This window comes from Aplysia californica, unplaced genomic scaffold (assembly GCF_000002075.1).
Source record: "Aplysia californica isolate F4 #8 unplaced genomic scaffold, AplCal3.0 scaffold00167, whole genome shotgun sequence".
NCBI classification, from domain to species: Eukaryota; Metazoa; Mollusca; class Gastropoda; order Aplysiida; family Aplysiidae; genus Aplysia; species Aplysia californica.
In genome coordinates, this window is record NW_004797437.1 from 589,856 (window position 1) to 604,810 (window position 14,955).

General features: G+C 39.1%; 1 protein-coding gene across 2 annotated transcripts in view; it reads right to left on the minus strand.

Moving 5' to 3' along the window:
• Positions 1-3,923: 3,923 nt before the first annotated feature.
• The window catches only part of LOC101852998 (histone-binding protein RBBP4), a 28,847-nt gene continuing 17,815 nt past the window's right edge, over positions 3,924-14,955 (minus strand). Inside the window, exons 5-15 of one of the 2 annotated variants that reach the window (XM_013082293.2) lie at positions 14,410-14,607; positions 13,796-13,850; positions 12,886-12,946; positions 11,872-11,964; positions 11,376-11,443; positions 10,760-10,886; positions 10,303-10,380; positions 9,864-9,940; positions 8,258-8,315; positions 5,984-6,094; positions 3,924-5,255 (exon numbers count right to left, since the gene is read on the minus strand). In XM_013082293.2, the coding sequence (XP_012937747.1) occupies positions 5,187-5,255; positions 5,984-6,094; positions 8,258-8,315; positions 9,864-9,940; positions 10,303-10,380; positions 10,760-10,886; positions 11,376-11,443; positions 11,872-11,964; positions 12,886-12,946; positions 13,796-13,850; positions 14,410-14,607 (995 nt within the window). In that variant the 3' untranslated portion in view covers positions 3,924-5,186. The remainder of the gene's footprint in view (positions 5,256-5,983; positions 6,095-8,257; positions 8,316-9,863; positions 9,941-10,302; positions 10,381-10,759; positions 10,887-11,375; positions 11,444-11,871; positions 11,965-12,885; positions 12,947-13,795; positions 13,851-14,409; positions 14,608-14,955) is intronic. The other variant, XM_005097904.3, reaches the window with a different exon arrangement.

A 14,955-nucleotide genomic window follows, 5' to 3' on the forward strand; every position in this document is an offset into this window, starting at 1 on the left:
AAGTTCGGGACCGCTCTGAACGCAGTTGGTCCTCCAAGTTGAAACATCCTTCTCTGAACAAATTGCACCATTGACGTACCTGTTTTTCTTTTGTTTTGTTTTTTGAATTCATCACATCCGTGCCATATTACACGAATATATCAATAAGGTCTCTACGTCTGAGTGAATTTCAGATAGATTGTTCCCTTTTGCACCCACAACAGCTTTGACTTTAAAAATTCGACAGTGCCTTAAAACCAAGCTAAAAATGGCTTACTTAATGGTATCGCCATATTTGTTGTGCTATCAAAAAAAGCTTTCATAATTTTGGTGCCATATATTCAAATTAATTTTATTAATGCGTTAGTCTCTGATCTATGCGCCTGTTTATTGTACTTTTCGAACAACCTTTTTCGCCCCCACTATTACAACCATGTTAGTTTACCGTGCGTCATTTTGATTTTGAGGCGACAGTTTTACATCAGACGTTCATGGTCAGAATTTGCACGGCAAAACAGTTCCGACTAAACAGATTGTTTCAGATTGGCACAGCACGAGACCATCGTAAATGCTTTACAGCGCTAGCAAGTGCAATAGGTCATATGAGCACGAGGAACACATTAAACATTTTCAGTTGGTAGGAAATTTTGATTTTTTTCCGAGTGGCGGCAGAAGCCTACTTAACTTTTCTGCAGTCGATGTTGGACCATCAAGGGATCTTTAACGTGCGCACAGCACGGGACTTCCGAGGTTTTTTTCGCCCTTATCCGAGAAGGCTAGAAGGTGTAGATCTTACCTACCATAAGATCCGGGGTGTGGCTGAAAGACGGCGGTAAATAAAAGCCAAGGAGTAGCAGTGGAAAGGCAGCAGAAAGAACCGGGAGCCCAGAGGAAGGAGCAAGGGGAATGAGGCAGAAAGTGGAGACGAAAGCACAGAACATTGTTTAATGTTAGAGAGCGGGAGAACATTTTAGAGAGGAAAATTTATGTCGCTATCCGGATTCGAACCCGTGATCTATTGAAAGAGAGTTGAGAGGCGAACGCCTTGACCTCTAAATCACGAGAACCCCCGTCACTAAGTCTGAGTGAATTTCAGATTTTGTTCCCTTTGCACTTACAACAGCTTGGACTTTAAAATTTGACAGTACTTGCTGTGGCATGACTTGCTCCATCACTGCGTTACTCTCTCTCTTACTTTTACACATTGTTAACGAGCGTTTGTCCCTGCTATAATAACTGGTTGGGCTCCGATGAGGCCCTGTTATTGCCGATAACTTTTAATAGAGACAAAGAGTAGGAAAAAACGGGGATTTAAAAAACCCTGTTACTACCGGATCCCTGTTATTACCGTGCCAGTTATATACGGTTTCCACTGTACAAAACTTCCACTAAAGACCTCCACAATTTTTATATTTTTCATCCTTATCTAAGAAATATTTGTGCTCCATCCTAAATTTAGATCAGGTCATTTAGAAAACAGGACACCCCCCACAAAAAAAACAAAAACACAACAAAAACTCAATGCTGGAGGGGATCGAATTGTGGACACCTGGATAGACAAGCAAACGCCATACCCATAGTTACAAAGTCCCCTCCAAAATTACTTGTTAATCCAGTATGCTGGAGGGACTGAATGAGTAAAAACCTCACCAATTGTCTCGATATCCTGAGTTAGTGATACAAATGTGAGGCATCATGGTGAAATCAGGCGCTCGTCAAAATAATGAAATCCGTGAAATCGTCATTTTTCGGCCAGTTAGGCCATATTTTTCAAATTTGTTTTTTGGCTCAACACCTTATATGTCCATTAAAAAACACTTTTATGTGTGGATTTTATAGAAAAACATTGATTAAAGACACAAAAGAAGTAAATTTGCAGTTCCCAAGGACTCTTAAGCTACGGAAGTCACCAAACTTTGGCAGCCATTTTCTCACTAATTTTACTTCTGAAACCCGGCGACCCCCACCTCCTTCAACCGCAAATATCTCGACTTCTATTCAAGATAAATGAATATTTTTTCATCAAAATCAAGGCAAATGAACAACCTTTAACTTTAAGATGACACCAATAACTCTACATACCCAAAAAATTGACAAGAGCCTGAATCCGAGTCGTGACACAAATGGATTTCATTGTACATCGTACTACGGTGGAGTCCACGTATAACGAGTCCGGAAGCAACGAGAAGTCTGTTATGAAGACACCATCTAAAACCCGTTTTTTTTCTCTTCTTTACCTCTATGTAAATAAAATACTACTATAGCGCAATCAGACAAACATGCGAGTCGGTTTTAGTTTTAGCGGAATATCGCTGCTGCTGTGCACAGGCCAATTATACATAATGTAAAACCTCTCAAGTTGAGAAACTTTTTGGTGATCTAGCGAAACAAAGAATGGGAGAGCCCATGAGTGTCACCAATGAAGGCCAGAGCGACTGAGTAGGGAGGGTGTGGCATACGCAGACAAGCAGAACGCATCGCGTGATAGGCCAGTGTAAGCCTAGTTTAGATTATCAAGGCCTGCCATGCCTCTCACTTCTCTGATGTGGGGATGTAGAGGTCACAGAAATGTGATGGATGGAGCCAATGTGTGACGTGTCCAAGCAGACAGAATGCACCACAGGGTGTGGTGGGGTGGGAGAAAACACTTTCTGATCGCCAACCCCGAGCTGTCAGTTAATATCGCTAGCGCTATGTACAGAAAGAAACCCGATTCGATTTATTGATCACGTAAGGCCTAGAGGTCATGTTGAAACAAAATCATCATCAAGGGAGATAGCAAAAAGAAATTAATAGAACACCAAACTCATAGATCTAAGATTAGGACTACTTTACAGTTTCCCTTGAATTTCTTACTGGATCTCTTAGTTATAAGTTATAGCGAGAATCCTGCTATAATGGACATTTTGCATCGGTCCCCTCCCTCTTGTTATAACAGGATTCCACTGTAGTACTATTACCAGTGTCACTGGCACCCTCCAACCACACATTCCACCCTTTTACTTAAGTTATGTAGTATAGGGTTTTACGGCGCTCGCAACTGCTAAGGTCATATGAGCGCGCGAAACACAAGTTGTTTACTTTCGCAAAAGTTCACTCCACGACTGGTCAACTAATTGACTTTAAAATGCTAAAATGTTAAAATTTAGTGTAAATGTCGAACTCGAAGATAACCCTAGTGCATCAATCAGCTCCCCACAAGAGCAGGATGGCAGTAATAAATTGACAAACTGAAGTGTAGCGGACTAAGGGTAAAATACATTGACAAATGACACCTGAGGCTGAACTGACAGGATTGTGTACGGAATTTATGGTAACAAATAAGAAAAACAGCACCCCTCCCTGATAGCTGCCAGACGTCCCGTATCAGACCGTCTTTACTCTGATAGAAGAACTTGCTCTGTCCGTTCTGACGTCAGGCGAAATGGGAAATCATTCCAGCATCACTAGATAATTTGATTATGTCTCTTTTCCCATCACTTGCTTTTACAAATATAACCTCCAGATTATCACTACGTCAGTTGCGGAAAAGTAAAAGCACATACTGTACATTGGTAAAGCCGATTCTATAGAGCCAACCATCTCTAACAAAATAGATAAACTTGCTCGCCTTCTTCACAACCAATACAATAACAAGTTCTCCTGCTACACACCATTTTTGCAAAAGATGACCGTGTCCAACTGTCAGTTTTTGGTGACACTGTAAGTGGTTTGCCCACCCAAAAAATGTCTAGTTAAGTATCATATGGTTTTCCTATAACAACGTCAAATGAGCAGAAAGTGAAGACCAAAGCAGGAAAGGAAGTGAAGAGCGAAAGGAAAATTCTCTACAGAGAAGAAAATTTTAACCGTCACTGTCAGGATTAGAACCTGGGACCTATTGAATGAGGTGAACATTATAACCTAGACATCAAACAATTATAAAAGCACAAAAACAAAATGAAAACAGGTGGTAATTTAATGTTTTATTAATCTTGTGCCCCTTGCAAAAGAGACAATTATGTATACACAACTTTACACAAATGAAAGGATGACAAACCAAATGAGTGCGTGCGTGTTATACTCCCAGCAGAAAGCACAGTGTTAGGTGAATGAGAAGTAGACATCTCAGGGGTAACCTCATTGACTCATATATGGCAACCGTAAAACCCATTATCAGTAACATTGGCCACGTCAAGAAAAGGACACCGCACCAATTTTATTTAACAAAGACCACTTTCATCCCTTAGAACTGCAAGCCGTAAGTGACAAAAACCAGAAAAATAAAACTGTGAAACTATGGAAATAGAAACAAAGTATCATGGCGGATTCCAATATGTGGAGCACACACACACAAAAAATATAGGCTTCAAACACAGACAGGAATGTGCCACCATGCACAAAAACAAAAAAAAAGGTAAGACAATAGACAATTTGAGTAAAGAGAGGCACATCAACGGCCATTTAGTGAGCGGAAAAAAAAGAGCAAGAAACAGAAGCAACGGAAGGAGGGAAAAGTTGTAGAACAAAAAGTAGGTAGAAGATGGACAAGAGACAAGAGTAAAACACATAGTCATCCTCAACAAGAGTATAAACTTAGTCACAATGGCTGTAAGAATAAGAATTAAAAAGATACAAATCGACAACGAAAAGAACAGTGATTGCCACTTCTGGTATGAGTTGAAATTAAATTCCCCGCAACTAGTACTAGGTCTATAATAACAGTTACAACAAAAGAAAAACAAATATAGGTAGCAATAAGACGTGTTTCTGGTCAAATAGAATTTGATATCTTTAGATTTAAAAAAAATTACAGGATGAATTTCATAACATCAAGAGGGAAAAAAAACAAAACAAAACCATGACCATGTACATGTCTTGGTTTTTGTGCTGCCACAAGGAATGAAACTTGCAAATTTATGTACTAGTACACAGCTAGCTATTACTGTACATTGCTTTATATTATTACTAATGGAAGCAATTTCAAACTGTCAGGGAAATAAATAATCACTGATCCCATAGGTGGATGAAATTCAGTGAACAGAAAAAGATGATGAATATCAGAATAACATCAATACAATTTCAAGTGATGATGTACAAAGATCTTGATGAACACAATCTGATCTTTAAAAAGGATGGTGATGATGATGATGACAATGTTTAAATGAAGATGAAAATTATTTGCAAAATAAAGAGAAAAACTGGTGAAATTTTATCCAAGCTGGCAATTATGAAGTAGCTTGCTCCAAATCTCCAACAGGCTGATCAACTTCCTCATCATTGTAGATATTCTCCGCCTATGGGGAATGAACATAAAGTGATTAAGTTTTGGAGTTTTAAAATAATCAAGCCAATTATAAGTATGAGATGACCCCCCCCCCCCCAATTATTTAAGATGAGTAAAGCTTTTATACCCGATGAAAAACATTATAATGTATTTGATACAATTGAGGACGGCCAGGCTTTCCTTCACGAAGAGGAAAAAGCAAACATTTTTGCACAATTTGACCAAGTCCACTAAAACCAAACATATTTCCTTTTCAGCGTGGCGGATCTGATACATAAAAAAACAGCTAATCACAAGGCTACATTGGATTGTGGGATCAGATCTATTGTTTGCGCTTGGAATGCGATGGGGTCCTAGTGAACTTTGGTCAAATTTGATGTGGGGGGGGGGAAGAAAAAAAAAGAAAAAAAAAGCTGAGGCCAATGTCGTTTTGTATGCACGGGGTAAGAGTTTCAGTAAAGAGAAATTCATCTAAACAATAACCGTCAATTAGTGAAAGGAAAAAGCAAGATTGATAGACAAACAACAGTGGGAAAGAGAAGAAAGTGTAGGTTTTGCTTGAACTCCCATTCAACCAACAAAAACAAACCAAGTGTCAAACAGAATCCCACCCGACATAAACTTCTATTATCACAAACACCAATTATCTCCTAGAACATAGTAATTTGTACCATTTGGTACATCAAAATAGTATAGCCATTAAAGGGTTAACACATTTTATTTAAAAACTATCCTCACCATCTGCCAGACTTGCATGATGTTGTCCTCTGACACTGAACAGATCACCCATGGCTCGTTAGGGTTCCAAGAGAAGTCAGAGATCTTGGCAGTGTGTCCTCCGTGGATAAACTAGTAGAGATTAAACAGTACACGATAAGACTTATCTCACAACAAGACAATCATCATTAACTCATTCTGACTAATACATCTGCAGAGAAGAACATGACTAGTTCTTAAGATAATCCTTCTTTAAAATTTTAAAGGATGAGTGCCATCCACTAGAGATAGTAGAGGTCGGCTAAGACCTCATCAGCTTCAAGCCATATCTGTTCAGCTTTCGAGTTGGCACAGATACTACACTCTGCTCTTAGCCAAATGGCTGTTCTTAAGATAATCTACTGTAATACCTGTTATGAAACCAAACTACTAAGCTGTAATATTGACAGTCGTCTTTACCTAGTACAAATACATCCCGCTGTGGGTAAAGACGAAGCAGAGAAAGGATAACAAAGAGACAATGACAAGAAAATCCAGAGCTGCCAACTCACATTAAGTAAAAAGAGTACAATTGATGGTGAAAAAGAAAAAAGAAAGTTTTTTTCCAATCAGTTGCTTTGAAATTTAAACTCTACCTTCTAGTCACTAAAATAAAACGTTTAAAATTTTTTTAAAAAGGATCTAAATCAAACTTTTAAAAACGATACTGTGTAGAATAAGCTCACTGAAAACATGTAAAAGTGATGTTTGGGTTGTTAGATGGGTGTACAGCTTCCTGAATCCCTTCGAGTTTTGAGCGGCTAAATGGGTCACAAATATCAACTGCAATTTCATTGGATGAACAAGGGACACGTCAGTACTGATGCTAGACACAAAGGAATGTAGGCTAACGGTACACAGACACAAGCAGACGGGCACATACACACATTTGTCCCACTTCAGATAAGCGATAGCGATGCTCAGACACGAGACCAGCAGGAACAAGATGTTACCGAACAACACTTTTGGAGGGAGAAATTTGCAGGGCAAGCAGAAGAAGACAAAATCTAAAATCCTAATGCTACCCCGCTGACATGAAAAAGATGTACAATATATTAAAAAGTCTTATTAGCGCACAATAGTTAAAACAAATGTAAGGATATGTAATTTTCGCGTAAGGTTAGCAGCTCCGCAAGACTCTTCCACATATATGCAGTTGAAGCTGCCCTCTTTTTTTTTGTGTGTGTATGAGTGGGTCATATGAGCGCGGGACACATTAAAAAGTTTCATTGGTAGGAAATTTTGTGCCCGGGTGATGGCCGAAGCCTACTCTTATCGATCTTAGACCACTAAAGGATCTTTACAACGCGCACAATTTGCACACACGACCAAAGTGAAGACAAAAGCAGACGACAGAACATTGCTAGAGAGCAGGAAAGGAGGCAATTTTTCTGTCGCTACCAGGATTCGAACCTGGGACCTTTGAATGAGAGGCAAACACCTTAACCTCTAGGCCATGAGAGCCCCCTCTCTTGCCCTCTTGTACGAATGAATCCCCATCCTGTTTTCTTGTTTAAAAAAAAAAAAAAGACACTGTCCAAGATGACATTTTCTACTCAACAAAGAGTGGTCGTCTTGGACAAGCTTGACTGTATTATAATTATTATACGAACCATTCTCTAAAACTTTTACAAATTCCTTTTCCAGTGCTTCTAGCATTTCAAAGGCAGAACTAAGGACAAAGTCCTGGATAATTAAAGTACATATATATTTTTTATAGTAGAGGGTTTTATGGCGCTCGCAACTGCATAAGGTCATATGAGTGCCAAGGGGTGGGTGTCAACAGAGAAGTCTTTACAGGGAATCAGACTTAGACTGCTCACCTCTCTTGCTTCAACAGCGCAAGGTCTGCTTCAACTATCAAGGCACCCCGGAAACAGCAGGTCACAAGAGAGTGACAAACATACGAAAGAAGTAGAGGAAAATGACAATAGTAAAGATCAGGAAAGAAAAAGCAGCAGTTCCCTGTTGTAGATCAGGCACAGTTATGAGCGTGACATGAGTCAGCATATTTACATTTCTAGCATGCTTGAACGAGAAATGTTCCCCCTTTGGGAATGGCCTAAAGACACTACAGTCAGTGGCACTGCCCCGGGGTGTATAATTAAAGTGACTACATATAAAAAATAAAAGCTTCTCACAAAAAAGAATACAAATATAATTCTTCAAGCAGAAGTTAAATCAGGATAAAAATTTGCCGCCACATCACGGTTCAGTGTAGTAAATCAGCAAACAAAACAACACCCTAGAACTCACCAAAAGCTCAGGAGGTCCATCCTCTGCATCTTCTGGAAGCTGCTCTTCTCCAATTTTACTGAGAAAAAAACAACAAAAACAACAGAATCATTGGGATGTTGGGAGCAAGATCTAATGTGAGACATATTTACAAAGATACCATTAGAATCAGCACTATCATCCCCCTCCCCAATTAGATAAAGAATTTTTAAAATATGTGTTTATGTACCACAGTCCCAAGAGCAGAAACTGGGTGCTGGTCTTCCTCAGATTTGGTTATTTTTAATTTTATGGGCCACATAATTCACACTAAACAATAACATTAAAAAAGGCAATTTAAACACACTTCCAAAACCTATTACAGACATACCAACTTTTCAAAGTCAAAATGAGGGAAAATTTCCAGAGTACTTACGGGTACCAACCATTGCCCATGCATTTTATATAATGGCAGTTGACTTTGTTTTGGCACTAGCAAATTTTTGTGCAATTTCAGTCAGGGCAGATGTTTCTTAGAAAAGGCCCAAATTTGTCACTGGTGGCTATGGACATGTTGTTATCTACCAAACTTCACAAACAACACTTCTGATTTGATAACAGAGAGATCTATATCTATGGCAAAGTCACTTATGTTAGAGCTGGAATCACTGCCTTTACCAGCTGCCACACGTTTGTTTTAAAATATCTGGTAATATCATGTCCACCACTTGAAATGATAAACTCTGAATTACAAGGTACTCATCTTGCAAATGACTCCCCTTTCACTGATGGCTTAATGAAAGGCCACTGCTTTGTTTAGCCATCTCTAAACTTGAAGGCTGGTTTTGCTTTCTTTTTTTGCAGGCTCAGCATCAGACGACGATGCGGTAGGATCAGGAGCTGATCGCTTTTGAACGAATTTATCTATTGTCCAAGTCAAGAATACACTCAAAACAGACTGAGGCACAGCATGAAGATCTAATTCACTAATATTTGACAGTTAAGTAAGAATTAAGCTACAGAAACACAAAAATTCTAAATTTCAACAATGAAAAAGCTGAAATTTTTTAAACGAATTTATCCATTGTTCCAGTTAAGAACACATGCAACACTGTCAAAGCAGTGCATGAAGATCTAGATCTAATTCCACTTGAATTTGTTGACAGACTGGGCCATGGGCACGGTGGGCCTAGGCCCTAAGCGGAAGACTGGCTGGAAGGTAGATCAAGCAGTATTACATTTCTTTCCAGGTACCTTTCCCAGTTTTGCGCCAAAATCGTGGACCCGATCTACCACACTACGGCCAAAACAACTGGAAACGCATAGTTTACCTCAGGTGTCTGGCCAACACCCGGCCAACGTGGCAAACATGAACACCGTAAGAATGAAGCGGATGCTCGACCATTGAGTATCTTTGTACTTCGCTATTTCAGTAAAAAATTTAATCAATAATAGCTGCACCACGTTAACGACGACAGCAACCCGGGAAATATAAGTCAAAAGCACGAGGCCAGGAATGGAGCAGTGCAAATGGGAATTTCGGGAAGGTAGACAGGCTTGCTACTAACTTCTTCAACTAGTGTTCCCCCGACTATGCCCAAAGAAAGATACTGAATTTTTTAAGCCAGGGAAATAGACATGTACTCACCTGAGATCCCAGACATGCAGCCGTCTGTCTGTGCCACTGGAGGCAAGGATGGTCTCGTTATGGGGGGACCACTGGACCTATAAAAATGCAGAGTACAGACATATAGTTATTAAATTCAAGAATTCAAAAGAGATTCACAAAATGAGAACAATCAGTACTAAAACTATACAATACTTCTGACACAAAAGAACAAAGAGTATTAATTTTATTTTTATTTTAAAAGTTCAAGTAAAAGAAGAGGCAAGCCCCCAGAAACAGCCAAGAAACCCAGATTGAGAAAGTAATAATAAAATAAAAGATTTGATACAAAGATTTCCAAGGAGCATGAGTGGACACACAAACTACGTGCTTCAGTAACCCCAGTTCTAATTTCCTGAAACTTAACTAACATCAAACTTAAATGGGTGCAATTTTCAAATAGATCTGGCCAGTATTTTACCTGGAAAATCTCATCCTTGTGAGACTCAAAAGAGTGCAGTTTTAACTTGAGGTTCCTCAAATCCCACAATGCAACAGTCTGTGGACAAAAATATCAGTAAAGAAACATGAATCTCGGGGAAACTGCCACAATGCTCTTTTTTAAGTCCAAATACATAACATTTGAGGACAAAAGTTTTCAATGAACACACAAAAGCTTTGAGTAAAACAGATGTAAAAGACAGGCAAAGTTATACAGTAAATATAAGAAACATTAGCCTAGACAAAGTCGGTGTGCGAGTCAGGCACATTAAACAGTCTTCTCAAAGGCAGGATACGTTAAAAGTGAACTTTGGAGAAACAAAACAGGAAGCCACAAAACCAACGTATGTGAAAGTCTGTAATTAAGGTGACCACTGAGACATATGAAGTAGGTGTTAGAGGGAATCTAAAGGAGAAACAAAATATTTAGCCCTCACCTTATCTGCAGATCCAGTGGCAAGGATGTATTCACTGTAAGGGTTAAAAGACAAGCAGTTGACCTCTGCTGTGTGTGCGTCCACTGTGTGACTTGGTTTGTTCGTATTGTTAGACCGTGTATCCCATCTGGGGAGGACAGAACAGGAAAGCATTATAACAATTTTTCTCTGTATTGGTACCACAACGGGAGTCTACAATGTAAGTTGCATTTGAGAAGGAAGTATTAAAGAGCAGCTGGGTCATAGTGGTATTGACCGAGAGAACAAAGCTATATTCTTGGTCAGCCATCAGTAGCAAGTAATGACACTATGGAAGACAGGATAAGTTAAAGATCACTTTGTTCGATATTGGTGATAGGAAAATACACCTCAGATCACATTGAAGACAAAACCTAGACCATACTTTAGGATATCTTAACAAAAAACAAATTAAGGTCAACATTTGACGAAGGTGAAGGTGTGTTTATAGAGACAGACTACACATAAGTGACGATCACTAGCAAAAAATCCAGACTTCAAACGCCTGTTGCAATAATCTCTTTAACGATAAAACATCCACTATAAAGATATCCACTCCCACTACTGCAGTCAGCTGACAATTGCTCTCACTACTCACATCATGAGCTTCTGATCATCTGCCACGGAGCCAAACAGACTCTCATGCAACAAGTGCCAGGCAACATCCTGAGGAGGTACAAAGTCTTTCATTAGAAGAGCAACACATGACATCTCTAGAGCTACAAAACTACCAAGGGGAAAAAAGAGTTAAAAAGTTAAAAAGTAACAAATTTGGAAGGACAAACGACAAAACCAGCAAGTTATGCACACATTAAAAATCAGACACAGTATCAGTTGAGCAAAGAAGAGCCCATCAACAAAAAAGCAGTCGATCAGTGTTAAGATAAAGAAAGACTGATAGACAGAATTTTTTAAAAAATATTCAAAGTGAAGAAGTAGACCCCACCAACCACTTGCAGAAAACTTAATTTGGGAAAGTTCAGCAAGCATAAAGAAAGACAGGAAAGCTGTACCCTGGTTTTCATGGTTTTTACACTATGCCCTTACTTGATTCAAAGTTTTGAAACATATCACAGATGTACAAGGAAGCTCACCTCAACCACTGAGGTGTGGCCCGTGAAAATAGTCATGGCATCGATAACTCTCTCTGTGCGTTGAGTGGCATTCACATCCCATAAACAAATAGTCTGAAACCAAAAAATAGCAACAGTAAAAATATGCAAGCTATAGGCAGGAACTTTCATAAAGTACAGATTTCCATAAAAATGAGGAAGATTGGAAGCAAAGATCAAAGAGCGCTGACTGAGGACAAAATTTGAAGAATGCACACAGACTCATAACTGACTTCATCCTGCACAAAATACTTGTCTCTCATCATCCGATAACAAAAATCGTAATAGTTAAACTAACTTAGAATTCCCATCTTTCTTCATATTTACTGTGGTATTGATCTTTCGCGGAGGGAGCTCTTTTGCCAAGAGACACTAAATTACAACACTCTTCTAAGAGGTAAAAAAATCCCAACCAGGTTGGAGGCGGGTGGCAACCTGGGATGATACTCCAACAAGCGGAAATAGACGCAACAGGCTGTAAGGTTCACAGTCATTGCTTCTGACGAAAGTAAAACTTTTAAAATCTAATATTAAACTTACATGGAAGTAATAACCCACCCTCATATTTATCAAAACTGTACATTCCAACTTGCAATTTAGAGTAATTAGCTGACAAAATGAAACAACTTTTGCATCGATGAACTCAAAAACAAAGGATGAAAGGGCATTTGCATTTCATGGCACAAAAATTTGAACGCTTTGTTTTGTAGTGTAAGAGTGGTCACATAGTTAAATTCATTCAAATGTCAGCTAAAGTCAGTTCTGTTATAAGATTAATCAGATTGATAGATTTTTTAGTTAGAACACAATGTACTGTTCATATGTTGCTATTGTAATTGTAAAGTGCTAAGAGTCTGTATTCTTTAAACAGGGTAGAGTGCTTTAAAACTGTCATATCAATACCCTCTTTATCTAACAACAAACAAGGTTGTGACAAATGGTACAAATTCATGTAGTAGGACTTTGAAACCACTCAAATTAACATAGGTGGCTTACGTGGTCATCTGAAGCACTAAGGAGGTGACCATTCAGGTTCGGGTTCCAGGACAATCCATACCTGAAACACAACGGGTTCAGTTAATATCAGCTTAATTAACAACAGTTGAAAGGTGACTAAGACAGGATGAAAAGGGAAATGGAACACGATATTCTTTCTGAGACACAATCACAATGAGTAAGTGGATGAGACAGTGCCAGGGTAAAAAAAACCCAGAATAAGTGTCCATATTAGATTCACCAAGACCAAAAGAACCAGCATTTTACTTGGCAATAATTCAGGTCAATCAAAAACCATAAAGGCAGAATCTATTCACATACATAATGTCTTTACACAGCGAACGATTCAAGCTTAGACAGTACAATACGAAGCAACTTAAGTTATGGGAGCCCGTGGACTCGACCTACACAGGTTCAACTAATTAAGTTATCATATCCATCTAAGAAATCGTCTTTTGTTTTCACAAAGAGGATAGGGTCAAACCAACATATACAGAAAGAATGACAGAGTAAGAGAGGAAGAGGGTGACAGCGCCCAGAAATGAGGATTAATCATGTCAAGGAACATCTCACACTAGGATTAAGTTAGTCTAAATAACAAGGTTGAACTGAGGCATCAACACTCCGTGTTAATCTCTAATATGAATGACTAAACGTTTTTTAACAATTTGAGTAAAAAGAAGCACTTTGCCATAACAATGGTCATTTGGTGCTGGGAAAAAGTAAGACAGACAGAAACAACAAAGGGACAGTAAAAGAGTGGGACCTACCATTAGCGCCCCCCAACCACCTGCAGACAGACAATTGACTGAACCCTCCCCCAGGAATCAAACATGTCTTTCATACGATGATGACACACAAAATGGAACGAGGTGGAGCCCCCCCCCCCGAAAATAAACAAAAAGTTTACCCTTCCTTTTGGTGACCCTTCAACCTCAGTTCAGGAGTGCATTCTCCACTTGGATCTGAAACAAGATATTACAGTGTACAACTAAGCATACCAAGCATTGACCAACAATATACACCACACCAGTTTGAGTAATGAGACAAACACTTACACAATAACAGCCAGTGGTAGTGGAGAAACAGAGAGCAAGACTGCCATTTTTAGCACGAGATTTATATATGGCACTTGCAACACAATAAAGTCATTTAAATGCAGAAGACTGGATGTGCTACAAGAGTAACAAACACAAAAAAGATGGAGAAATCAAAGTAAATCATACCAGAGCACCCGCCAACCACCCGTAGAGAAAGACAGAGACCACCCCCGACCCCCATCCCATGTAATGTACAGCAAAAAGGAAGTGGTACCGACCATCTGCAAATACGCCATACACAGATACATGAACCAATAACAATACAAATATAATATTACAGTAAGAAATGCAGCTTCATTTTAACTCTCTAGATATTTTCCATATCGGCTCAGCTAAGAGGTGTTACAAGGATAAATAAATCTCATGTAAGCTTAACTGCCAGGCACACAGATCGCTACTACACTATTGTATTATGTATGCTCACCTGGCTTGGAAGGGTGTTTGGTGTAGTCGAAAACCAGGACATCACTAGAAGGGGTCTTCGTGGCAATGATGCATGGGTTCTGAGGCATATACCTTGCTCTGTTCACTTCTCCTTCATGGTTGATTTTGATTTCAATTTCAATTTTGCCGCTCACTGACCCAAAGCCACCAAATTCTGAAAAAAATTGTTTACTCATAACTTACAGGAGACAAAATCGAAATCTCGAACCTGAAGAGAAGCCAATACTATGATCTCAATTCTTCCAACCATTCGTATTTTTACAGAGAAAATTTATGATAAACATTTGCTGATAGTACTGCCAATATTGACTTTCCCACTGTCAATGGAGCGATGATAAATTGAATTAAATGTATAGTGGCAATAGAAAGGGGAACTTACTGTTAAAACATTGCCAGCGATAGCCGGATTTGTAGGCTAGTTGGAAGAAATCAGAAATAACATGACACTCTTGATGAAAAAGCAGGACGAATGGGATGTTGGCTTCAAACTGGCTCCCAAATGCCATTTACAACCCATCAAAAACAC